The sequence below is a fragment of the Heterocephalus glaber genome, unplaced genomic scaffold, assembly GCF_053883595.1.
Source record: "Heterocephalus glaber isolate CG9 unplaced genomic scaffold, H.glaber_assembly_v1.0 deba00001452, whole genome shotgun sequence".
Classification (NCBI taxonomy): Eukaryota; Metazoa; Chordata; class Mammalia; order Rodentia; family Bathyergidae; genus Heterocephalus; species Heterocephalus glaber.
This window is the reverse complement of record NW_028258302.1, coordinates 9,659,638-9,686,771: the sequence shown is the minus strand read 5'-3', so window position 1 is coordinate 9,686,771 and position 27,134 is coordinate 9,659,638. Positions and strand designations below refer to the sequence as shown.

General features: G+C 44.7%; 1 protein-coding gene and 1 long non-coding RNA gene across 8 annotated transcripts in view; one reads left to right on the top strand and one right to left on the bottom strand.

The window, feature by feature from the left end:
* Csmd2 (CUB and Sushi multiple domains 2) overlaps positions 1–27,134 on the bottom strand; it is a 582,265-nt gene that overhangs the window by 259,697 nt on the left and 295,434 nt on the right. For 6 of the 7 annotated variants that reach the window (XM_087215348.1, XM_087215347.1, XM_087215349.1 and 3 more), the window contains exons 8-12: positions 27,013–27,100; positions 26,189–26,313; positions 17,265–17,386; positions 2,354–2,457; positions 1,509–1,621 (exon numbers count right to left, since the gene is read on the bottom strand). The exons of the other annotated variant lie outside the window; for it this stretch is intronic. In XM_087215348.1, the coding sequence (XP_087071474.1) occupies positions 1,509–1,621; positions 2,354–2,457; positions 17,265–17,386; positions 26,189–26,313; positions 27,013–27,100 (552 nt within the window). The remainder of the gene's footprint in view (positions 1–1,508; positions 1,622–2,353; positions 2,458–17,264; positions 17,387–26,188; positions 26,314–27,012; positions 27,101–27,134) is intronic. 7 annotated transcript variants of the gene reach the window in all.
* LOC110350444 (uncharacterized) lies at positions 5,524–7,936 on the top strand. The gene is made up of 3 exons (XR_002397035.2): positions 5,524–5,583; positions 6,689–6,743; positions 6,835–7,936. It is a non-coding gene; the product is annotated as an uncharacterized LOC110350444 (long non-coding RNA).

Genomic DNA, 27,134 nt, shown 5'->3' with positions numbered 1-27,134 from the left:
CCATAGAGCTGTAAAGTGAGGAAACCAGAATCTGCACTCAACATTTATCACCCGTAGTATCTTCCTGTGGCTCTGCTTTACTTACACATGGCTTAGAAATTGTCTTAGTGCAACATTCATCTTTATCCTAGGAGACACTGTGGTATGGTAGCTTTAGCATAAGGAAAATGGCCTGTCCTTTTGTTAAAGATATGTTAACTCCTTGTATCTACAGATGTGACCTTATTTGGAAGTTGTAGATGTAATCAAGTTAGGACGGGGCCACAGCAGAGTAGGGTGGGCTCCTAATCACATATGCTGGTGTACTTAGAGGAGGAAAAAGAGACAAACAAGAATGTGTGCGATGACAAAGGCAGAGACTAGAGAGATGTAGCTACAAAGCAAGGAATGCCAAGGACTGACAGGTACTACCAGAAGCCATGAAGAGGCAGGAAGTCTGCTACTCAGACATTCCCTGCTGTTACCTGGATGTCGGACCTCTGGCTTCCAGATAATGCAAGAATACATCTCTATTGTTTTGAGTCACCCAGTTTGTGTGGACTGTCAGGTCAGGCATAGCACCTTCTGGGTACCCAGTTTGGAAACAGTTCAGGTTCTATTACAGAGAGACCATTTGGCACACTTGGGTAGAGAGAGCAAGTGTATAAGCCACATTAAAGGCACTTTTCAGCCCCTGTATGTTGCCTCCTATCCCTGTAATAACTGCAGGATCATTTCAGGGCTCATTCCTTGATAACGTGTTCTTGGTCCCTTCATTGTGCTCCCACTGGCTGTGTAGGCTGCCATCTTGCTTTACTACTAGAGAGGAAACCACTCAGGTGAGGCCTAGCTCTGGCACATTTGCTGCCCTAGGTCTGGTTTAGTGTCTAGTGGCTAACAGAGCTTAACAACTACTCATGGAATGGCTTGTCCTTCCTTTTTTTTGTGTGGGAACAGGCATTAGCTCATTGGCCAACAGGAAGTTTGGGAGTACATAGAAGGGTGATGGTGGAGACATCTCTTGAACCTAGTGTTTGAAGTTCCTTTAATTTCTGTTCCCAGCAAGAGATGAAGACTCTTGTCTGCATTCTCCTCAGGCCAATAGTGTGTATCTGTCCTTAGTGCTATGGAGAGTCACTTACTAACTTCACAGCACCCAAATAGGACCACCTGGGAAGCTAGAGTCTCTACTGCAAAGATTGTAACAATAAGTGAGGCTCAGCAAGTTTACAGGACCTCTTAAAAGTCTGCCTGAGCCAGGTATGAATTAAGCATGGAACTGATGTATGTGCCTGGCACTGGGTCCCCAGGATTTTAAGAGGTTTATCCCAGATGATCCCCAAAACAACACAGGGGCCCACTGACCAAAGAAGGAACCAGGGCTCAGAGGGTTGTTGAGAGAATGTGCCTGTGGAAAGGAAGCTACTACAGGGCTAAACGTGGACCTGAACTCAGGGCTTTAACTCTAAATCTAGACCCCAAGTCTCTGACTGCCAGGGTGAGTTTATCGGGTTCCCAAGAGCAGTTACCTTCATAAGAAGCCTTGAATCCCAGAGAGCTGCCGCTGCCATCAGTCTGGAAAAGGAGCCACATTTGATGGTTGGTGCTGACGATGAGGTCTGGGACCGAATTACCTGTCAGGCTGTCGGGAGAGAGATGTTTAGAGGTGTGTCCCCTACCACGGCACTCAAGGAGAGTGACAGTTTGACTGCAAGAGCTTGGGGGATATGGAGAAGCCAAACTCTGCCTGTCTCTGCATTTGGGCCACATGTTCTGGAAGAGATATCCTTGTCTCAAGTCAGACTACAGCGGTGGGCAGAGGAGAACTCAAATGCTCCCCAAAGCAAAGTTCCAACATAGCAGAACCTCTGGATACCTGATACTGTTCTCTCCTTTGACTACCCCACATCATACTGGCCATCCTTGGCTCAGGAACCATGGTCACTATGTCTATATGATCCCAGGTCACTGAAGCCACCCAGGTTCCAGATAGTTCTGACCCTGAAGGAAGGTCAGGCAGCCATGGGTGTGTATGATTGGGACTAACTACTACTGTGGAGAAACAGGACCTGTAGAGGCGCTGGTAACCACATGGAAAGCTCCAGGTTGCACTCCAAACCTCCACTTGCCCCTAAGGGACAGCTCATTCTGGACACTTTTCATGTGAATCCCCATGAGGATTTAGCCAGTGCTCAGCTCCCCTTGGCTGGCGTAGTGAGAGGTAGAGGGATTGTCACTGAAATCAGGAGTGTTGAGGGACACTGTCTTCACAGGAGCAGGTAGAAGCAGGCAGGACTTGGAAAGCCCATACCACCACCCCCAGCAAGGTCCCTGGTTGTCCTTGCCTCTCGACAAAATGCAGGGCTTCACTTACATGTAGAGAACTGTCTTCTGGTCCCCATCCTGCCCACCGTCCCCGACCGTCAGGGTGTCATAGCCCCTCTCCAGATCAAACTCCTCAAAAGCCAGCTTGATCACCTGAGGAGGAAGCACAGGGTTAATCACTGGCAGGGGCTTCGAGGAAGACTCCTGAGCCTGGAGTCCAGGTGGAAATTTCATCTGTATGTCCTGATGCCTGGAGTCGCTGGTGACACCATTCTGCACAAACTGCCACCCTCATGAGCATGAACTATTTCTCTCCAGGCCACCCAGTCTCTGGGGGCCCTTATGTCTCTGAAGATGTTCATGGCACATCTGGCCAATTCTGGGGTTGTCACAGCAACACCGGGCACATCTGGCTAACTGTGAGATGATTGGACTCTTTCTTCATGCTTTAATACCCAGAAATCCCCATGGGGTTGGTGGTGATATTTCAGGCCACATGTGGAATCTCAGCTTTCTTGCCCTAGGGACCTGTAGACGCTTCTCCCAGCCTCTCCCTGGCCTGTTTTTCTCCATTTTTTGTTTGTTTATTTGTTTAATAAGTGAATGTTCTCAGAAAGAGATTTCAACAAGATTTTTCTTTCCTCATTTGTTTTAGTCCTGCCTTCCACAAATACGTACTAAGCACCCGCCGTATGCCAGACTTGGGGAGGAGGTTTCCACGGTGAGCATGACGCTGTCTCTGCCTCGGGTGAGAAGAGAGGTTGGAGAGGTAAACTGATAAGCACAACATCAAGAGGTGGGTGCTAAGGCGGGGAATGAGGAAAGGAGAGAAGCCTGCAGTGGTGGAATATGGGAGGCCACTCTGGTGGTGCCATCTGAGGGAATTCTAAAGGCTAAGGAAGCCTCTGTCAGACCAAAGCGGGAGTCTAGGAGAGGGAAGGGATGTTCTGAGGAGTCAGGGCCTGAACTGGGGCTGAGATGGAACACATCAGAGCAAGATGTTCAGTGTCTGCTGACAGCAGGTCTACAAAGGGGCACAGCTGCCAGCTACCTCACTCTTGGGGACTATGTGGCTGGGCATTCCATGCGAGGGCGCACTTGGGAAGCCCAGAAATTGAGAAGTCTACGTAGGTCTTCACTCAAAAGGTCTCTTGTTCCTCCCTTACAAGGAGCTGGGGGAAGGAGACAAAACTGAGGGAGAGGACACCACCATTCTGGCTGCTCACTTGTGACCAGTAGGCAGGAATGAGGTGGGGTTGGGAGGAGATGCCAGGTTTTGCAGCCAGGCAGGTGAGCCATGGAGGACAGAGGGGAGGTCGGGGCCTAGCCTCTTTTGTCTTGTTTTGTTTGATATCAGGGATCGAACTCAGGACCTTGCTCTTGCCAGGGAGGCACAGCACTGCTGAGCTACATCCCCAGCCCAGCGTTGTAAGTGGGTGGAGGTGATGGCTGAGCTGGGGTGGAGGGAAGAATCTAAGATGACTTGGAGGTTTTTGGCCTGGGAAGTTGGGCGATGAGTTGTGCCCGTTCATGAAGACAGGACACAGAGGCACCCACTCCCAATGTCTAATCTGGGGCTCTTTTTGTCCATTTCCACCTTTCTTCCATCTGATGATGGTCTTCACTCCCCAGCGGGGAGGCTGATGTTGCTCCTTTGCTTTCTGCTCTACATTCCAAGCAGTATAGAATTCCTGTGGGGCACCTTTCTTTCTCTTGGCTTCCAACCTCTTCTTGACTAAGCACTTTCCTCCCCTCTCTGTCACAGCACGTACCTGCTGGTCTGTGACTGAGCAGTTGACCTGCTCCTTCACTACCCCACCAACTCCCAGAGGGAGGGGCCAGGCCTTACTGCCTCTACCACCAGGGCCTGGCAGCCTGCCAGGCATATGCCAGGGGGTTCGAACATTTTCCAAGCCTTTCCAGATTTTTCAGCATGGACAGATTGCTGGCTCTGGGATCCCTTATTGTATGAACAAACTCAGCTATCCTAGGAAATGTATTCCTCTCTGAGGACCACAAATTGCTCTGTTGGTGTGACACAAATATAGCCATATACAATGTATACATGAATGGTTGAGGCCGTGTCAAGTAAAACTTATTTACAGAACAAGTGAGAAGCTAGAAAGGTTATAGTTTGCTGGTTCCTGCACTAGGAGATTCTCTGAGACTTAATTATAGCCTTTGACCATCTCACGAGGTTGCTTTACTATAAGAGCTGACACCTACCATGTGGTTAAATCTGTCCTGAGCACTTTACACAAAGCAACTCAGGTAAGACTCACAACAACAGCTACTTTGATTACCTGCATTCTACAAACTGGAAAGCCCAGGTAAGACAGGGTAGGCAACTTGCTAGGCTCATGTAGCTAAGTGGTAGAGTGGGACTCTCCAGGCTCTTTGTCACTGTGCTCTATACCTCAGTGTATCCCAGCGAGGACCATGACTTAGCCACTCAAACACTCCCTTGAGCTCTTTCTGGATGTTAGCAGTTGCTTAGCAAACAGTTGCTGCACATAAAATATCACAAGGCAGCTGGTGACTTCTGCAGAAGGAACCCAGTCACTCCAGGGATTAGGGGTCCTAGCTGTGCATTGTCACCCCATTAGCCCCTTTCAGCCAGACCTGGGGCAGAGAAGCCTGCTCACCAAGCCATTTCCAAAATGGGAGTGTATGATAATTAGGCCTATTATGGGAAAATATTACTATGAAGGCCAGAACCCAGAGCCATAAAGTGATTCCCATCACTGGTTAGAGCCACCATGATTCGACTTGTGTTTCAGGGCACTGATCCCAAGGTGGGGGCTAATTATACCAGGAGGACTGTTCCACATACACGGCACTGCAGCTCTGGGAAGGGCCCCAGAGCACAATGTACTGAGGCTTTCTTTTTCTTTTTTTCCTCCTCCGCTTTGGCCATTGTTTAAAGACAGGATTCTATAATGACTCATTAACCAACATGCAGATCAATCAAGCTCACAAAGCACCTTTCTGAAGCAGGAGAAATGGCAGCAAGAGAAAGAGCCGCCATCAAAGAGGCACATTTGTACACAGCTCAGACACCCAACTTAAGCCCATTAGATAAATGAATAAATAAACCTACCATCCAGGACATAATTACCGAGCACCTGCCATGTGCCAAGCACTGAGCTAACTGCTTCCCATAAGTTATCTCGCTTGCCTGACAATTTAGCAACAAATCTAAATGCCAAGGACATGGCACAGACGGCAATGCAGGAGGATCTCAAAGAAGAGCCAAAGGGAAGGAGGTGCATGGAAGAGGTGGATGTGCCAGGCCTGGCAGGGTGGAGGAGGCTGTGGACTTGGTGCAGGCTTTGCTGGGAGCAGAGAGAGGGGAAGAAAGGGCAGGGAGGGCAGCTGAGGAGGGGAGAGTAGGACCAGGAGAACAGCCTGGATGAGGCTGCCGCTGGATTCTGCCAGCAGCCAGAGTGAACAGTCTGGGCTTCACGGTCAAGCTGATAGGGAGCTATGACTCAGCATGGGAGGAGGACCCAAGGCAGAGAGACCAGGCAAGAAGGGCTTAGAGTGAGGCAAAGAGAGGGTACAGAGGGGGACTGGAGACCAGGCCCCTCAGAACATGGCCATGTGTCCTGAGAGTTGGGGGGCGGGGCTTGGAGGATCTTTCCCAGTGCCCCAGGGAATGCTGTGCAGGACTAGTCAAAGGATGGGGCTCAGGTCCTGCTAGGCTGGGCCCGAGGGAGGTCTGGGTGAGGCTGCAGAGGAGCCAACAGCTCAGGGACACCTTTTATGTTTTTTCATTTTTGAGACAGGATCTCATTGTGTAGTTCAGGTTCGCCTCAAACTCATGACAATCCTCCTGCCTCAGCCTCCCGAGTGCTGAGATTAGAGATCAGGACTGAGCCTGTTCTGATGGATGTTTTTCTTCAATAGCTTCTGCTGCCCATCCTTCTCTCTGCTCCCAAACTCAGTGCCTTGCTATCCCCAGAGCAGGGGTTGGGGATTACACTCTTCAGGCCAAATCTGGCCCCCAGATTGCTTCTAGATGACCCCTAGAATTTTGAAGGGGTTTTTACATTTTAGACCAGAACTCCAAAAACTCACAACAAAGAATATGCAGCAAATATTTCCTGTGGTCCCCAAACTCTAAAATATTTTTATATAGCTCTTTATAGAAATAAATTGCTAACCTCTGCCCTAGAGCGATGATCTTCAAACTAGGTTCCTAGGTACTCAGGTTCCATAAACATCCTTGGGGACCACCAGCAGAGGTGACTGTGACAGAATGGGCAAAGCTGCTTCAACCAAAACAGATCTATTTTGATCTAGTTATTATTCTGATATTTTGTGACATATATAGATAGTATTTTTTCAATGTCCCTTTCTTCTTCTTATTCCTTCCTAACAGAACCCAGAATTTTGGGGGAATGTGGCAATGTACCCAGCCAAACCTGTAGCTAACGGTGAGTATGTGACAAAAGTCTGGGCAATGGGATGAAGCTGAGAATCTTGAGTTATTTTCTCATCTTTCTTTTTGCTTTTTCTGGAATACAGATATGAGGATGGAGATGGAGCAGCCTTCTTGTGATCATGAGGATGAGAGCTCCGTGCAAGTATGGCTGAGGGAAAATACAAGCTACCTGAGACACCAAGGGAACCAACAAACCAACCCTGGACTCCTTATCACTGGACTTTGGTAGGTGGAGAAAACAAACTGTGTGTTGTTTAAACTTCTGTGGAATTGTCTGCAACTCACAGACCTACACTCATGACCTACAGGCTGCAGATGCTGAAGAAGGGTTTTCATCACCCCAGAGAGACCGCCAATTCCTCACCCTCAGGATGCAATTCAGCACCCTGGCTTGGAAACTGCAGGCTGCTCATGCCTATGCCTGCCTCTTCTCAGCTCTTTAGAGGCCCCCATGGTGCTGTGCTGGAGTCTTAACCACCCACTCTGCCACAGGGCACTTGTGAGCATCCAAGGGCTGACCTTGGCTTACTAATACTGTACCAGCGTGACCACTCCCGTGGGCGAAAGGGAGCTCGCTGTGACTGGGCACAGGATGCCCAGGTTCCTCCTGTTGGGGTTTGGCTGAAGAATGAATCCCTGGGGCTCCAGGAAGGAGGCTGGGTTGGATCCTCTGGAGCCTGAGAAGGGGGGGGAGCAAGGGGGAGAGTGGGGAGGAAGGGAGGCTCCAGTGCTTCCTCCCAGCAACAAATCTGAGGATTTCTGGACGTTCTGAGAGTGCCGCCATGACCGCAGTTCAGTTTTGCTCGATCTGAGGCAGTGAACCCTTTCGTGCATTCCTTGCCTCCATCACTCATTGACTGATGGATCCATGCACCCATCTGCCCATTCACCCAACAGTCAGCACAGGCTCGCCAGTGACGGGCCTTGGAGAAGTGCACACAGGTGGCAAGAACGTGGCAACTGCTCTCAAAGCCCACAGTCTGGTGCACAGGAGACAGTGAGACGGGTGCTGGGACCAGAGGAGGAGGTGAGGCAGATATGAGGGGCACAGTCCTGCAGCGAGTGGGCTTGTCTCTGGCAATCGGGAAGTGTGTTCGGGGACACCAGGGCCTCTGCCAGTTCCAGCAGTGAGTGATACCCACATAGGTTGAGAAGTGAAAATAACTATATGAAGGAAAAGGTCCCTCTCAGCCACTCACCCATGAGAAGTGGGCATGAGAGGCACGTGGCGGACACCTCTCTGATCACCAGCATGTCATTCGTGGATGCCACAGAGAAGATGTGAGCCAATGTTTGTTGAATGATTAAGTGAGTGAACAAATGGACCAATATGTGTTTCTGACATTTGCACTGGTGGGTGGTCACTTGCCTGGAGAGTTATTTCTCAGATCTTGGGACTACAAAGGGAAGAATGACATTAATGATCCTCCAGGAGTGAAGCACTAAAATAGTTAGATTTGGCTTGAAGTCCACGAAATGAGCTTTCCTTTCCCTCTTCTTTCCTTGGCCCCTCCATCCCCCCTCCCCCCGCCCTTTCTCTCTCTCTCCCTTGTCCCATTTTCCTTTCTTTTCTAGCAAAGGTGGATTGACTTTCCTGATCAAATCCTGAGGTGCATATGCAATCAGATCAAATGTGCTGTTCAAAATAAAGGCAGATGTGTGTAGGTTAAAGGCCCCAAGCAGGTCTGGGTTTCAGTATTGACCATAGACATCTTTTTCCAATGGTCCTAAGCTCAATGATCCTAAGGGGAGGAGGCCCCAGGACCATGACCTGGACCTCAGGCCCAACACAGGTGGAGATGATCCCAGGAACTTCTCCATCAGCTATCAACATGTCCAAATCTCTGTGCTCTCTATGGGAGTCATAAACAAAAGCCCATCCCTGCCTTCAGGGTACTCAGAACTCTGGAGGAAACTGATGTTAAACACTGCACAGCATGCTATGCATACTAAGAAAAGGTGCTGATGGAATTCTGGAGGGATCAGGAAAGACTAAGACCTGGTGGAGTGAGAGGGCCTTTCGGGAGAGTACTGAATCTCCCAGGAGAGCAGAACAGGCTGTGCCCAGGCAGAGGTCTTGCAGGGCCAGATGTGTCTATGATGCAGGGGTCAATGTGGCTGAAGTTGGGGCTGCCCAAGGGAAGCCTCAGGGGTGGGATACTGTGCTTTGTGGGGGGGCATGGGACTGGGATTTATTAAGTCAGCTTGGCTGGTCCAAGCCACCAGGGTGCTCTTTCAATAAAGATCCCCTGAATCATGTCTTTGGGGAAAGGGTTGGGAATTTATAACCTTAAAGTTTCCCAGTTATTTCTGATGATTGGCCAAATTTAGGAAACGTTATTATAGGTGGATATTATACTAATATTAAATCAGTATTATAAATGCTAATCAAGCAGAGAGGGCAGAGCTGGCATGTGGAGGAGGCCAACATCACTGGGTCTGTCTGAAACTTCTCTTCTCTCTTCTTTGAATCTATCAAGCTTCTGGGAAGACAGAGTGAAGTACTTTGGTTCATTTTATTCCTAACTTATTGATATACTTCCCCAGTTTGGCTGAGCTCTTGCCTCTTCAGTGTCGCGTTATGCAGTCTCTGGTGCTCAGTTACTGCTGGTAATTCAGAGCAGAGCTGTGGCCATCCCACACCAGAGCAACTCCTCGTGTCTCTTTGGGCCTGGGGCATCCTAGCTCCCTCCTGGGCACAGCTAGAAGACAGCCTCCAAGGGGTGGGGCGTTCCCTCTGGCCACACGTGTGCAGACTTCTGGGATACACAGTCATTGCCTGACTAGGAGGAGACCAAGGGCACGGGTGTCCCACTTGGTATTGCTTCATGAAAACACTCAGCACTGCGCCTGACAGCCTCAGTGCTCCTTGCAAAGGGGACCCTGCATGCTCATCCCTATATCCCTCTCACTTGCCCTGGGACTTCCCTTCTTTCACATGTTTTCCCTCTTCCTCTTTACTTGCTCTGCCCTCCGCTGGCACACAAACTCCAGTTTCCAGTATTCTAAATAAACACCTGAAAGTAACTGCAAACTCCCTCTCCCATTTGCCCTTCTCATGTGCTACTGCCTATTCTCCCTCCTTTGCTTCACCATGAAACTGCTCATACTGCTGTCTGTCTGCACTCTGGCCCCCAGTGCCTCACCGCCCACCTGTGCATCCCCCCCACCCCCGGCCGCTGCTATGTGTTCCTCCCCCAGAGCTCCGCTGTGAAAGGCCTCTTGCCAAGGCTGAAGTCAGTGGTCACCTTTGGGTCTGTTCCACCAAGCCTTCCTTCATAACTGCCATGATCACACATGTCCTAGTGGAAGACTTCCTGGGTTTCTGTCATGCCCTCCTTCTGCCTCTCTGACTGCTCCTTCTCTGTGTTGTTCACCTGCAAGGAGAGTTCCCAGATCCATTCTGAATCTTCTTGTCCTCTTGATTCCTTCCAAGGACGCTGTCCCTTTGTTAGGATTGTATTCCCACCCATGCATTGATGAGATGACAATCAAATCTCTCCCTTGAACCCAGGGTTTCCAAGCAGTGTGTCCAAATGCTGTTAGATAAACCATAGATTCTTCAAAGGCATTATATTCATATTTCTCTCTTGATCCCCACAAAATATGCTCTTCTCTTTGTATTTCTTTTTAAAGTCTCCCATCAGTCCCTAGCCACAGAGTCTACTGAGTCATCAATCATTTGTCCATTAAGTAAATTACACTGAGCACCTGCTGTGTGTTGGTCACTTGAGATACGCATGATCCCTGCACCAATCAGCCATGAAGTCCCATTCCACCCTTACATCTCTCTCTTCTCTTTCCTCCTCCACATCTCCAAAGCCTTGGCTGACACCCCTACTGCTCCTGGCTGGTAAATAAATGATTTAGTCTCCTAGCTGGTCTTGCTCCCCTGAGAATCCTCCTTCTGTCCTCTCTGTTGATGCTAGAGTAATCCTGCCCAAACTCAGACTTTCTCTTATTGCTCGGTTCAGAAGGGAAGACGGCACTCCAGCCCCCAGTGTGGACAGCCCTGGCCCTCCCTTCTTCTCCAAGACCTCATTCCATTCAGCGACACAGCTCAGCTATTTAAGTACACGGACTTTGGAGCCAGAAAGACTGGGTTTTAATTCCAGCTCTGCCACTTACTGGCTGCGTGCAGTGGCTATCTCCTAACCTTTAACCTGTCCATGATCCACTTCCTTCATCTATCAAGTGGGTCTATTAAAACCTAATTCATTGTGCTATTAAGAAAATGAAATAAAATCATTTATACAGAGGGATCATCTCAGAGATTCCCTTTGTATAGGATACAATAAAAGCTATTATTGTTATTAACAAAGACTAACACTTCTAGCCTTAAAGTCCTCCATTCTGAGATAAAACAAACCTCTTTACCAAGCATGTGAGCTCACTATGATCTAGATCCTGCTTACCTTTCCATCTCTATCCAGGCATGTTGAATCACTTTCAAGAGGCTATTGCAAACCTCAATGCCTTTGCACATGTGCTCACTCTGAGACAATGATTTCCAAGCCTACACCTCCTTCACTACCTTGCTTAAATGGCACTTCCTTGGCGAAAACTTTCCTGGGTTTTTCCTAGCACCATGTACATACCCAACCAGTACTGTCCATACTTTAGTCTTTTATTTACATGCCTGTCTTCAGTTGTACGTGCACATTGCTCAAGGGCAGAAGCATTAGCTATAGAAGTGAACAAATGAATACTTATCTCATAACACATACTGAGAAGTTAGAGAGACCATACATTTTTGCTGGAGATTGGGATGCAGGGAGGGCTCACCTGTGGAGCAGTGCATGAACGAGGTGAGGAACTGCTTCTGTTTTTCATGTGGATTGTAGGAAGGCAGCTTCTATGCCTCAGTCCTAGACTTCAAATTTCCAGCTCATCTCCTTCTAGTCACACTCAGTATTCCCTGGGTTCCCACCCCTGGTTTCAGGATGGGCTCCTTTAGCCCTTTTAGGCTCCCCCTGTACTTTCTGAAGCCCACCAAGGACACATGGAAATGCTGGGAACCTTCTGCACCTGAGGCATGCCTTTCAGAGGGGTTGGCCTCAGGAGCCCGGGCTGATGTGGCCTCTTGCAGAACATGTCAGGGAGAAACAATATGACGTCACTGACCTCCACAAACTGGCCAAGCCTAGGCCTTCTGGGGGGCCAATCTAACTGCTCTTCAGGTCTCACTTAGGCTTCTCTGATATCTTTCCTTCAGGTTCAAAAGAAAATGAAGATAAGCATCATTGACTATACCTGAGGAAGAGCCTCTGGTCAACAACTTAATAATCTCAGGGAGGTAGGTCTCTCTTCTAGCTCCATTCTCACCCTCTGTGGCTGAAGCACCCTTCCCTGCTGACTAAGTTCACCATGAAATGGTTTAATAAAATGTGACTCCTCTGTAAAATGCTGTGCAGAAGAGATCTGCTTCCAGTGTTCCCAGCTCTGTGGCCTCAGGCACTTGAACCAAAGAAGCTTGAAATGTTTGGTATAATTTAAAGAGGAAAAAAAAGGTTTTTAAAATATATCTAAGTTAGTGTTAGGCACTGAATTATAGCCTTCTAAAATTCATGTATTGAAGCCTGAATCTCCTATGTCACTGTATTTGGAGATGGGGCATTTGGAGAGGTAGTTAAGGTTAATAAGGTTGTAGGGGTGAGGTCCTGAGGCGAGTGGACTAGGGTCCTTACAAGCATGAGGAGACATGGGTGAGCTCTCCTCAAGTGCACATAGAGGAGGCAGCGGCCATTTACATTCAGGAAGAGAGCCCTCATCAGAAACCAAGTTTTCCAGCACCTTGATGGATGACTTCCAGTCTCCAGAACTGTGAGAAAACAAAGGTCTTTGGTATTTTGTTGCAGCAGTCTAAGCAGACTAACAAAATGAGGAGTACTCAGAGTCTACAGCACAGTGGATGGAGGGACCCAGAATGTGACCAGCGCATGAAACTGGCTTTGGTCTTGAGTGCGTTATAAAACTCTGAGGAAGCAGAGCTTTAGAAAAGAGGGGACAACTACAAATCTGCCTGCCTGCCTTCTCACTGGCCACACCACCCTCTGGTAGACCTGGAGGTTGCCTTTATCTCAGACCTTGACAGTGAGAAGACAAAACACTTCCACTGAAAATCCAAGACTGGAAGTAACCTTTGCATGGTTTGCAGCCTTCATAGTACTTTGTGGTTTGAAACCTTTATACTGAGAATTTAGTCTGAAGAGGTTTCGGGCTGGTAATGCCCCAGCGCAAGGCAGTAGCTAATGGAAACTCTGCAAGAAACAACCTTCTACCAAGGTCTCAAAGAACTTTCAGAGACAAAAGTTTATGATTCTAGCCACACAGTCAACAATTACACAACAAAGAAAGAAAGGTGGGGGCTGGGGATTTAGCTCAGTGGTTCCGCTGCCTGCCTTGCAAGTGTAAGGACCTGAGTTTGATCCCCGGTACCAAAAAAAAAAATAGAAAGAAAAGTGGTTCTTGGAACCAGGAGAGGTAAGAACAAACCACAGAACCCAACCTGCAAAGACTTTAGCTACTGGCATTAAAAGACACAGAATATAAAATAAGTAGGCTTAATACACTTAAATTGAAGTAGCTAAACACTTGAATAAGGAGCAAGAGACTGTAAAATATGACCAAGAACATATGAAAAAGAACCAAACAGAACTTCCTGAAAGTTAAAATTATATTTTGAACTAAATTAAATCCTTAGTGAGTGGATTAACAGAGATGATACATAGCAGAACAGAGAATAAGTGAACAAAATAAGAGAGAGAATATGTGAGAAAAGAGACATGGAAAGTAGATTGGGAAAAACGAATTGTTTATCAGACTTTCAAAAGGCAAAAAGAGAGCAAATAAAGAAGAAGCAAGAGTTGGAAAGATAATGGTTAAACATTTTCCCAAGCTAATGCAAGGCACAACCCATGGCTTCAATAAACATAATGAATTCAAGCAGGATGAACACAACAATGTCCACACTAGACATGTGATTGTGAAACTGCAGGACACTAAAGACAAGTAGAAGACCATAACGGCAGCCAGATGTCATATGAAGGAAAGACAAGAAACAGTGACAGGGACAACTGAAGCTAGAAGACATGGGAACAATACTTCCACATGCAGGGAAACTATGACTATCAACTGAGAATCAATCAGGAAACACCAATATATTTTCAAGAGCAAGAGAAAATATACATTTTAAGATAAAGAACTAAGAAACATCAATATAGAAAAATGAAAAAATGTACTTTGAGCAAAAAGAAAGAAATTCCAAAGAGAAAGACTAGGATACAAGAAGCAATGGTGAACGCAGAATTGGTATGTGAATCTGAATGGACATATACCGGCTTTCAATAATAACAATGGTAATTTGTGAGAAGAGGTCAGGTGATATATAAATACATGCCCCATGGAGTATGAATCAAGAAGGAGCAAGTGTGCAATGTTCTAGGATTCTTGACTTTTCAGGAGGAACTCAAAATTAATATTTAGCTTTAGACTTCAATAAGTATGCATGTTAATACTTCTAGAGTATTTTACAAGAACAGAAATAATTGTAGAATTCAAATGGTCTGAATTCTCTATTTAAAAGACAGATTATTAGATGGGATTTGGAAAAATCCAGCTGTGCACAAAACACACACAAAGCATAAAGGAAACAGAAGGTCAATAGTAAGAGAATAGAAAATGTCAGACAAAAACAAAAAAGAAAGAAAGAAAAGAAAGCAAGGAATGAAGAAAGGAAGAAAGAGAAAGAAAAAAAGCAGGCAAGCAAGCAAGCAAGCAAGCTGATGTAATAGCTAAGGCAGAAAAAGCTACAAAGCCAAAACTGACGGAAATTCAAAGCCTAATAGATAAACTCATTATTATAGTTGGAGAGTTTAACATCTTGCCTTCTGTAGATGACAAAAATAATCAATGAAGACATAAAAGACAAACACAACAACTTGATGTAATGGTCATATTAGAACATAAAAACCGCAAAATGAACCATTTATTTTTTCAAAGACACATAGAATATATGTGAAAATGATCATTTCTGATCCCAAAAGCACATTTCCATAAACTTCAAATAGTTGAAATACAGACAATGTTCTCCAAATTCCAACTTTATAATCAATAACAAAAAGATATCTGGGAGCCGGGGATTTAGCTCAGTGGTGCCACTGCTTGCCTCGCAAACACACGGTCCCAAGTTTGATTCCTGGTACCAAAAAAAAAAAAAAAAAAAAAGACAGCTGGAAGAGTTCTTTAGAAGTTAATATATACTACTAAATAACTCAAGGTTGAAAGATGAAATAATAATGGAAATTGGAAAATATTCAGAACAGGGCCGGGGATGTAGTTTAGTAGCATAGCATGTGCCTGCCATGTATGGTGAGGCCCTGTGTTCAATGGCCAGAACCACAAAAACAAACAAACTAGAGCTAAACTAGAAAAGAAATTCTGAATATAAAAATCTGAATGAATGTAGCCAAAGCAGTCCCTAGAGGGAAATGTATAGCCTTAGACAGTTAAATAAGATTTAAATAGGTAGTGAACTAAGCATCAAAATTAAGATGCTAGAGAAAAAACAACAAAATAAATCTAATACAAGGAAGGAGATAATAATGATGAGAACAGTTATGGATCAAATATAAAATATTAAAAAGTTACCAAAACAAAAACTAATTCTTTGACAAGACTAAAAAATGCAAAACTTCTAAAAATACCAATTTTAAAATGATTCAAATTAGAAATGGAAAAGGAAACAGAAACACAAAAATAGCAGAGGTAATAAATACAGTGAGAGAGTATGCAGTTTTATATTCAATATATTTGAGAACTTAGAAAAATGAACTCCAGACAAAAACAGATGACCTAAATTAACCTTTACTTGTTACAGGTATTACTCTATAGTCTAAAATTTTCCAAGGGAGGAAACACCAGACAGAGATAGTTTTGCTAAAAGAAAATTCTACTAAGCTTTCAGGGCAAAAGTTATTGCAGTTTTCCACTAAGCACCCCAAGGGATAGAAAGAGAAGAAACGCTCCCCACATCATTTTATGAGCCTAGTATTATCTTGATACAAGAATCTGGGAAGGATAAAAAAATAACAGGCCAATCTCACTAATTAGAAACAAAATTTCAAACAAATCAAATAGGAATGTATAAAAATATACATGCTAAGAGATCAGGTTAGATTTTTCCTAGGATTTCAGGAGTGGCTTAACATTAGAAAAGCTAGCTAATGTAATTCATGACACTAAGAGAATAAAGGAGGAAAATAAGGATTTTATCAGTAGATATATAAAAGTGTTTGATAAAATTCAACAGCCATTCTTAATGGAAATTCCTCACAGACTAGGATTAGGAAGGAACTTTCCCAACTCAAAAAAGAAAATGTTTAAATTAAAAATAAAATGAACTTCGGCAAACATCACGGTCAATGTGAAGAAATAAAAACATTCCATTAAACATCAAACAATGACAAGAGTGCCCACTATTGTCACAGTGATTGGACACTATACTAAAGTTCTAATCAGATCATTGAAGCAAGAAAAAGAAAGAAGAAAAGGTTATATGCATCAGAAAGGAAGAAACAAAGCCTCCATCATTCTTTGCAGATGATGACTGCCCATGTAGAGAACCCAAAAATTCACAGATACAATAATTACAAGATAGTTGTTATATATACAAACCAAAATGCAAAAATCAATTGTATTTCTGAATACTGGCAAGAAACAGGTAGAAAATATAATTTAAAAAGATGTGATTTATCATAGCAACAATAAGTATATGATATTTAGGAGTGAATACATATATTAAGGATTGTATAAGACATGTAATGGAAAAATTATACAAATTCATTGGAGACTATTAAAGAATTGCCCTAAGCAATTAGAGCCCTAAGCACTCATGAACTAAAAGACTCAGTACCAAAATATACCAGTTCTTCTCCAATTGTAGTTTTGATGTAATTAAAAGAAAGATTCAAACAGGTTGTTGTGGATTTGGATAAGATAGCTGTAAAATTTATAAAAATTTAATAAAAAATAAAAAGTAGAGAAAAAACTAAACGAAATAAACTATATATATGACACATTTTGAGTGAAGTTATTAAGAATACAGTACATAGAGCATAACTATGTTTAAATGAAGTTCACATGCTGCCATACTAAACAATGTATATTTTAGGGAAACACATTTAAGGGCTAAGTATAAAAAGAGGCAAAGGAATAATAAACACCTCTGAGGGGCAGGGAGTGAAATGAGATTGGCGATGATCATGCCTCACTAAGGTAACTGCAATTTCTCAGGGAGATGGCTACAAAGGTATTTGTTGTATTGGTGCTATTCATGTCTTGCTTATATGTCATATATATGCTGTTTTTTACTCAATACTTAATAAAAACAATGTAAATGCATTGTCTGTAGAGAAGCTACCACCACCAGCTTCTGAGTTTGAAATCCCTGGTAGACCAGCTGTCTCAACCCAGGCCGGTCTGCAGGACCCCCACCCCATCCCTAGAGCCTTACCTTGGCAGGGTTGAGCGCTGTGATGATCCACACACAGTGTGCATTGTTGTCATACTGAATGGGGAAATTGGGGGAGGTGATGATGCCTGAGGGGCCGCGAAGGTGGGCATCACACATGCGGGCTGCAGAGGGGAGATGAAAGACATGCCTTTTAGTAGCAGGTCCACTTCCCCTTCCCACTTCCCACTCCCATCCCCAAAGAGATTGAATCTATGGTTCCAACCTAGAAATGACCTGCTTCCTGCACCCTTTCCCCACAGTTCTCAGCAGTATATGGGAAGTCTCAGTGCCTGGAGCACTGGGCTAGGGCAGGTACTACATGGCTCTGGAGGCATCAGTTACTTTCCAAGGCAGGCTAAGCAACCCCTGAATCCCCTGAGATTAAGCAGTACATCTTCACAAAGAGGGTATAGGTTAGTGCCATGGATGTCCCCCTAAAGCTAGGTGGGCTGAAGGCACTTATGGACTGCTAAGCAGCCCATCCTGGCTCTGTGGACCTGCCTGTGTTTCCTTATTTTCACTCCAGGACTTGAAACCAGCTGAGTACCGCTCTGGACCCAAATTTGCTTACCTAGGAGTCAGACCTCATCCCAGATTCTGCTGGTCCTCAATCCCTCCCTCTACAACCTCACCAGCCTCCTCAAGTAGTCTCAGGATGTCCTTGTCAAGGCCACCCCAGCAGGCCTGTGCCCAAGGGAGTTCCCAAGGCCCCCAACTCAGCTCAGTGCCAGGCACCAGTGGTCTCAGTGCCACTCTAGTACTTCCTAAATCTTTCCTCACACTCAGCTCATGCCTGAAACAGGCTTTTGATTGGAAGCATAGAGATTCAAGGTGAATTAGAAGAAGTGCTCTACTCAAGTAGATATAAAGTGTTATCAATCACAGCTTAATCTAATTAAGCTCTTTAAAATAGCTTCTAAACTAATTAGATTAAGTAGTGATTGATCACAGTTAAGGTACTACATTGTATCTAGCTGTTTGCTTTCTTTAAAAATGTGTGCTTGAGTCCTAGCCACTTCATTCTTCAATGTTAGTGAGCAGCTATTTTAATAAAGGGTTCCATGAGCCTACTCTGTCGCTGTCCACATGGCAATTTATCCTAATTGTAGGCAAAGTGCCTAACAGTAAAGAAAGAGTGAGAAAACTCAACAGGCTTAAGTATATAAAATGAAAGTGCTGTCAAACCTGGTTTCCGATGATGAGCCCAAACATCCTGGAGCTCCTCTCCATGTGGGGAGAGGGCCATGATCAACCTTCCCTAGGAACCCCCCCAGGAGGCTCTGGGAAGCAGGTTCTGCAGCTCTCAGACATAATGAATCTCTCATTTCATGCACTCATTTCTATGTTCATTCATTCCAACATTTATTAAGTGGCTATTACAGCCCAGCCAGATTGTGGGGAGAGAAAAATGTCTGATGTTGTTCTCCTCTCGGAAGGACCATGGCCAGTGTGGGAAACAGGAATGAGGACAGTTCCAATCAAGCAGAGGCCATGTTGTTGGAGGTCTGATTGCAAAGGGTGTTTTGCTCCCTCCCTTCTGGTGCTCATCCCTTCTGTGAGCTGATCCTACAGTGGCTCACTGCTGTCTGCACTCATAGGATCTGCTTCTCCCCTACCCTAAGCTCAAACAATGATTCAAATAATGAATAGAGCTTTAACCCCCACTACTCTCTCAGCATTAATTCTGTGCTGAATCACCCTTAAATTAACAGACTATATTTGATACAACAGGCCCTGGGGCAGCATGGTATGGTTGAAGAGAGGCCAGGCTCTGGGGCTTACCAACTTAGCCACCTGGATCAAAGTCCATTTGCTGGCTGTTTAAACCTGGGTGAGCTAGAAAACCTCTCTGGTTCTATTTCTTCATCTGTCACATGGGGTAGTGCTATTACCTCACTGATATAGGTGAGGATGAACATATATGGACGAAAGATGTGAAGGCTCATCCCAGGGCCTGGGACATGGTCAATATTTCACTAAGGCAACCCAGGAATATCGAACTCAATGCCATGTTTATACCCCTTCTCTATGCTCGAGATTTCGCTCAAAGCTAAGGAGCTTCTGTCTACCTTTTCTTATTTCTTCACATGGGCATTTTCTCCCAACCACACTCAAGATTGACATTACTAAGTAAATTAGAGAAAGATAATCAAAAGCAAAACCATGATTCTATCTCATCTTTACCAAAAACCCTGCGCATTCAGAACCCTAGCCTTGTGGCAAATCCTTACAAATCTCCACCAACAACATCTTTCACCTTTTCTGGAAAGGCAGGTTTTGCTACTAAAAGCCCTCAGCTCTAATTTCAATTTATCCTTCACTTGTTTCCAAGAATTAGATGGTATTTGCAGTCTGTTGAAACATGCTGAAGGTAATTAGAGAGAACAGGTCAAAAAGGCATTTACCACTTTAAGGGCTTGGGAGAGTTTAATTAAAATATTACAATCTGCAGATAGTATGGAGCACCTTAAAGAAGGATCTGAATGGAGCATTAGCTTTTTTCTGTGCTGTTGGGGCGAAGTCAAGGGTTCTGCAGACAGACAGACAGACAGACAGATTTCTACCTGAGCAGCCTGCTCCCAAGATCCCACCAACAGATGCAAGCTCCTCTCTGTGACCCAGAGGGACTGGCAAAATTGTAGGTGCTCAGTGTTGGAATAAATGAACGAACCTATCTGTATGTTTCTCTACTTGCCTTTTACCATCAAAGGGTCTTCTGGATACACTTCAGGAGAGATTTCTCTGAGACTTTCCATGGCTGGGCATTGCAGCCACTCCCACTCTTCCTCTGGACATCATTACACCATCTAACGGGACACTATCTCAGCAGACCATAGGGAGACATTGCCTGGATCCATAGCCAGTTCCAGCATTGAGGCAGGCTGGCACCAAAGAAAGGGACCTGTTCCAAGTGCAAGACACATGCCAAGTGCCTTTGGTCTCCTAGCTTCTCTTCAAATCTTATTCCCACCCTCTTCCAAACTGCTTTTCCTTGCTTCTCCTACTACCTACCTCCTGGCTGCCCTGTGCACATCTTTCAGAGCCTCCCACTCCAATTCCTGCCTCTACAGAAATCTGTCTCCCTCTCTCCAGGCCATTGCTTCCTCTGCAGCACTATGCAGTGGAGATTCTGCCCCTGAGATCCTTCCCCTACCAGTATTTCTCTCCAGAAATATTTTCTGAGACCCCAGAACTCATCTTCAACCTATGGAGACCTTCACTACCTTGGCACCGATATCTTCTTTCAATTCATGAGCACCTTCCTATTCTTCCCTCTGTCCTTTCTCAGCTTAGAACCCATGGTCCCCCATTATGGTCATTTTCTTACAAATTATCCCAAGTCCCCTGCCTCCCTTTCCTCTAAATTCCTGGAACACACCGATTGTGGTAGAATTCTACACCTCCACTCTCCATACTTGTCCCCACACAATTGTGCTTCGCTAGAAAAACAAATCACACGAGAAGGAAGACTGATGTCACTATAAATTCATGATTACTCATCTCAAAAAAAAAAAAAAATCCAGCACCTCCTACCACTTAGCTCTATTAGCTCACTCTTTCATTGTGCGCATACCCTTTTGTGCTTGCTCTAAGCTTTGGATCCTCACCCTTCCCTGCCCTCCCTTTATTCCCAGCTGAGGACCTTGCTTCAGTCTTCTTAGAGAAAACAAGCCATTTAGCAGGGACAGCCTCTATCTCCCTCAGACGTGCAACTCTGCTTGCTGATATGCTCATCTTTTTCTTCTTGTTCTAATAGAGGAGTGACCCCTTCTTTTATTTTTTATTTAATTTATTTATTTATTTTTGGTACCGGGGATCGAACTCGGGTCCTTGCGCTTGAGCAGCAGGGGGCGAAACCACTGAGCTAAATCCCCAGCCCGGTCTTTTCTTTTAGAGACCATCCCCTTCTCATGAGATTTGACATTCCTGGTTTCCCCATCCCAAGATCAATTCTGTCTGCATCCACATCCAGGGCCCTGCTGTCCTGGGAACCAGAAAAGTCTTACCTCTCAGAAAATAAATTTAATCATCCATTCTTTCCCCAGTGCCTATGCTCCCAGCAGAACGGCTTTGGTTTTGATTCACCTGTTGTCATCCATCCCGGGTTCCTCTAGCCCCATGGTCCCTACATTTCTTCTCATCTCTCAATCCCCTCTGACCCTCTTTGCTGCATGGTCTGGACTTTAAAACCACTCATTTGTACCTTCAGTTGTCATGGCACTCTCATATCTGCCTGGTGAAATGCCTGCCTCTATCCCTAAGTTTCCATTCTGAATCCTGGGGCTACTCTGGCATCCACAGATTCATGGTTTACCATATTTGAAATTTCAGCTCAAATCAATCTTCTACCCTTGTCTATCCTCAGCCCCCTGCCAATCCCTTTAGAGACAACCTCAAACACCCCACATTTGGCAGAGCCACTTAACCCCACTGGTTTTTTTTTGTTTTGTTTTGTTTTTGGTACCGGGGATCAAACTCGGGTCCTTGCCCTTGCGAGGCAGGTACAGGAACCACTGAGCTAAATCCCCGGTCCCCTCACTGGTTACTTTTAATCATCATTACACTTGACCTCTCTGGAGAATCTGACCCCACTGACCCTTTTCTCTTTGTGAAACATAGATGCTTCTTGGCTTTTTCCTACTTTTCTGACCCTCCTCCGCTTCTTTTTTTCTCCATTAACTCCTTAAAAGTAGTTGTTTAAATCTAGGTGATGGGTATATGGGAGTTCTTTGAACATTAATTGCAACTTTTCTATAAGTTTTAAACTACATCAAAACAAAAGTTACCAAAGGAGAGTAGAGGAAGAGGCATTGTTCTGCATGGTTCTGTCCAGTATATTGGCTCAGAAGGATGTCCGGGTGCAATTTTCCAGGGGATGTAGCCTACAGCTTTTGGAGTCAGCATTGGAAACTCAGCTCAACTGATTGGCTTTGTGCCCTTGGGTAAGTTGGCTGACCACTCTAAGCTTCAGCTAAATGTGAAATATGGTTATTGCCACTAGCCTCATAAAGAAATTATGAAAAATGCCTAGGGCAATGCTTTAGAAAAGTATAAATAGCTTAATAAATTGGAGCTTTGTCATTAGCACATATAGGTAAGGGACTCAGGGACAAGTTGGAACAATGGGCCTGTATTCTACTGCAGTCAGTATGCAGTCTCCACCTGAGTGGACAGAGAAGAAGAGGGGAGAGAAGAGAAGCCGACAAAAGAAGAGGACAGAGAGAATGGAGAACTGGAGAGAGAGGGGGGAAATAGCACTCTCGACAACAACAGTGTTTAAGGGGTGGGAAGCAGATCCAAGTGAAGGCCAGCAAGCCAGGAGACAGGCACCTGTAATTATCATGGATTTAATCTAGTCTGGTTCATGTCATATTTTCCATGTTTCACCCACAGAAAAGATTCAGAGCATTTAAACAATTTTCCCTGTGCTCTATGGTTTGTTAATACCAAAGTTGGAACTTTAGGTCTCTGAGTCCTAAGTCTGGTGTTCTACCCACAAAAAGGGTTTTATTCTAAACAGAAGTACATATATGCACACAAGTACACACAAAGATTTAGCCACAAAGGACAAATAATATCCTGTTTTCTTTAATGATTTACTTTGTGAATCAGTAATTCATCTGGAGCTGATACTCAGTCCCTACCTCCCACCAGCACCAACTTGGGGCCACAAGAAACTAGGTCTCTTGGTTGCTCATTTGGTCCACTGTATATCAGAGGTTTACAAACTTTGGTATCCAGAGCCCCAGGGCGACCAGGGTATAGGGGCTGCTGAGAGTGATGGGGAAGGGGACACTCCAAACCTGCCCTTCCTCTAAGTGGAGAAGCTCCATTTATGTCTGTTCTATGTCTCAGGCTTCTGCAAATGCTTATTCCTGAATATTGGGGTCTATTTGAAAGCCCCATACTATACCATCCCACCTCTATCTGGGGCTGCACGGAATTAGTTTACCAGTATTTTGCATTGCTCTCAATCTCTTTTGCATGAGCAAGATTTCTTCTGGTGGAAGGGGAAAAAAGAGAGGCCTATGAATACCTAATTTCCAATTTCAAGATGAAGGCGCAATTCCATATTATTCATTCATTTCAATCACTGATTTATTCAGGTGATCCTTAAACATTTATTGAGAACCTATTATTTGCCGGGCTATGTGTTTTATTAGAATCAATTATGTGGAAAAATGAATATTTAAAGCCAAATTATATTTTAAATGCATTAGATGAAAAACAATACCACTATGTATGGTGATCAATGCTTTTTAGAATGTGACCTTTTGGTAACCCGCTTTTGAAAGGAGCTTCTTGTAATTGAAAGACTTTTGTCTCTTTTTAATTCTTAAGATGGGGTTTGCCTAAGCTCTCCTAAAAATCACAATTAGAATAGCAGTTCCAATTAATTAAAATCAAAAGATTTTAAAAGAAAAATCTTCGTGCTCGCTTCGGCAGCACATATACTAAAAGAAAAATCTTCAAGACTGCCAAAGTGAAGACACCTTTGAAACCAATACCGATCTCTTCTTTTGGCCTTTGAGAAAGACCAGGAAAAATCGTCTCAGTCTAAACCTGGGTGCCTTGGCCTCTGTGTATCATCTCACAAAGGCCCAAGGAAGAGGAACAGAGGAGGGCGAGGAAGGCCGCGGGCCAGCCTGTGCTGAGATCTCACACTCCATCTCAGGTGGTGTTGGCCACCTTCTATGACATTCTTTTCTTTAACTTCACAGTCACTAGGCAGGGGAGGTTTTGTTTTACAACCAAGGGGACTGTGGCTAAAAAAGATGAAAGAACCAGTCCAAGGCCAGCCAGCTAACAGGTGGCAGAGTTGTGATCTAGATCAAAGTCTCTGTGACACTCAAATCACGTGGCTGCTGTAAGAGTGGACAAGACGGTGGCTTTGGAAAAGATCTATGGCCACCAGAGCCTGATGTCTAGGGCTTGAGGAAGCTACGTACCAACAGTGTGCACCAAGTGAAACTAAGCATGTGCACTTAAACCTCACACTGGCACCGCTTCTAAAAGCACTTTCAAGTTTATTGCCTCATCTGGTTCTCAAAGTAATGCCACAAAATAATGTTCTAGGGTCATGGCCATTTAGCAGGGAAAAATATTCAAACAGCTGAAGAAATTGGCCAAGGATACCTAACTAAAGTGATGATAGTTGGATTTGAACTATGATTCCACACTTTCACAGCGGCAGAGGACGGAATCAGATAATGAATGTAAGAAAGCTTAGCCCAGTGCTCAGTGAAAGCAGAGAATCCAGTCTGGTGGGTCAAAATCACTAGAGATAACTTGAATGTGGCTCGTATCATGTGTAGTGAAAAAAAAAAAAAAAAAGAGCATGTTATTCAACTATGAGCTTCCTTCTGAAACACTAGCCCTACCCTGCCCTGGGCCTATTCATGTAAACAACCTCTTTTTACTAAGAGGACAAAGGTGTTGGTGAGATATCAGATTCAGATCCCACCACTGGCTTCTCAGAAGGAGTTTTAAAATGACTGGTCAGCCAAGGGTCCCTCCGTCCTCAGACTGGCGAATTTGATGCCTCTCTACACAGCTGGTGCCTTGGCTCCCTGCAATTGGATTGGCATGCTACTCAATTACGCATTCATTCAATCACTCATTCAACTTGTTATTAAGCACCTATTGTGTGCCAGGCCTTGCTGTAAGTGGGGATGCAAACAGAAGTCCTTTCCTGGCACAGGTGGTCATATCTAGGCATGAGAATATTTGTTTTTATTCTAGCACCTGCGAGTTCATAAAATATTTCCGTATCCCCAACTTCATCTGACTGTCACGTTAAACCCAAAACAGTGCATGGTAGGTACTATTTGAACATAAGAAAATAGGTTCAGGGAAACAGGTGATTAGTTTAATTGCTTAGAATTATACTAAGATTTCTTTCATTTGTTTGACTTTAAAAAAATAGTACCTATGTAGAATCCTTGAAATAATACAGTTAAAATGAGTGGAAATGCAAAGTACATTATAAATCATTGAATCATCTTGAAGTTGAGTAAGGATGTATAAATCTAAGGGTTATTTGGAAAATATTTTCATGACCTTCTCCCATATTACCTATTGGCACATTAAAAAAAGGTGAGTTTACCATTCCAGGATCCAGAGAAAGGGAAGAATCTCCTTCTCACATTGGAAGGACCCAGAGTTTAATTGTATAGTGGTCAACAGACCTAGTCTCCCAAAAGGACTGGGTTGGCTTTTAATGGTATTTAACAGTCTAGTGCTCAGGGGCTTCTCTACTGCAGAAGCAGCTCTGTCCTGCCCCAGTGAAGGAACACATTCAGGTCTAACCTTTTAAGAGTACTGGGTGGGGGAGAAATGGGGGTTATAGAGACTAGGCCAGTTTACCGTAGGTTCATGTAATACCTGAAATATGAGTAGCAGGGACCTGAGAACAAGATATCAGGTATGGGATTGTAAGCAGTCCATGGAGAAGCCTTTTGATACTATGGCAACTTCCATATAGCTAAAAGCACTGCTTCAGAAATGACAGCTATGTTAATTACAGAGTGTGGGGCAAGAAACAAGGACACTGGGATAGAGGGCTTGGACAAATGTGTATTATAATAGAGGTATTCAAGGTACCTTCCTTTTGTGGCTGTGATATCTTTCTGCAACGAGCAAGCAACCTGCTTCATATGTTTCTGCTCCATTAGATTATAAGTCCATGCAGGTCTATTGTCCTCACCTCTGTATGTCCTGGTCCTAGTACAGGCTTGATACAGATAGGGTGCCCAAAAATGTTAATTAGTAAATAAATGCATGACCTGAGGCTCTGGGAGTAACAAGGGAGCAAAACAAACTGGTTTGGATGAGACCCTGGGCCTCAGGTTCTGGGAGCTGGGCTTCATCCTCCTGACCCAACCCAGCTTTCTGCAAAACCTCCATTCCCCGGGAGCCCTCACCTCGGCAGACGGGCCTGTGATCGCTCCAGGCTGCAAACATGTCGCTCACTTTCATACAGGTGATCCGCTTGGACCCTTGCAGGTCATAGCCCTCGTTGCAGGTGAACTGGATACTGGATCCTAACCTAGGAGACAAGGTGTGTCTGTAAGCTTGGTCCCTGGGCCTATGAGCTCCTGGCTGGAGTCCTTCCTAGTTCCTCCTACATGGAAGGTTATTTATTCTGCTGCTACTTAATCTCTGCTCCACTGTTTATAACTCAAAATCTCCATTGGAAGGAACATCTGCTCCTCATCTTTTTTGGGATCATTTAATGGGTTTAGGATTGAATTAAAAGGTGACTTTGTGAGCAAAACAGTGATCCTCTGAGATAAGTATCAATTAGGGCAGCTAAGAGTGGGTGGATGATACCCACAAACTGTAAAGAAAATGGAGGATTATGGGAGGGTGCTTTGATAGTTTGAAACTTGGAAAATGTACCATCCAGAGGCCCTGAAGTCTCATGAGTAATTACAGATATGAGTCTCCTGCTGGTATGTCATTACCAAAGATGGCAGACCTTTGTACTGCATTTATATAGGTTTTCTGGGTAATGCTGGCAGTTTACAGATTCCACCCACTCCAACCCCCATATGGCATAGTCACTGTCTCAAGGACTAGTCCCAGAGAGAATGTCAAAGGTCATAGCTCTTTCCAGCAAGCATCAGCTCCTGCATTATGTCATTTCTTCATCCTACCTCCAAGAAGGCCAGCTAGCCTTTGTCTTTCCTCCAGCCAGGATACCCCACCCTCCTTGTAGTAAAAAAAGTTCCCAAATAGATCTTACCTGAAATCCGAGCCTAGTCTTTTGCCCCTTTCAGGTATGCCAGGGTCTGGACACATATTATGTCCTTGGGACACACCAACCTGAGTTACTACAAGGGAAAAAAACAGCACATACATAGATGG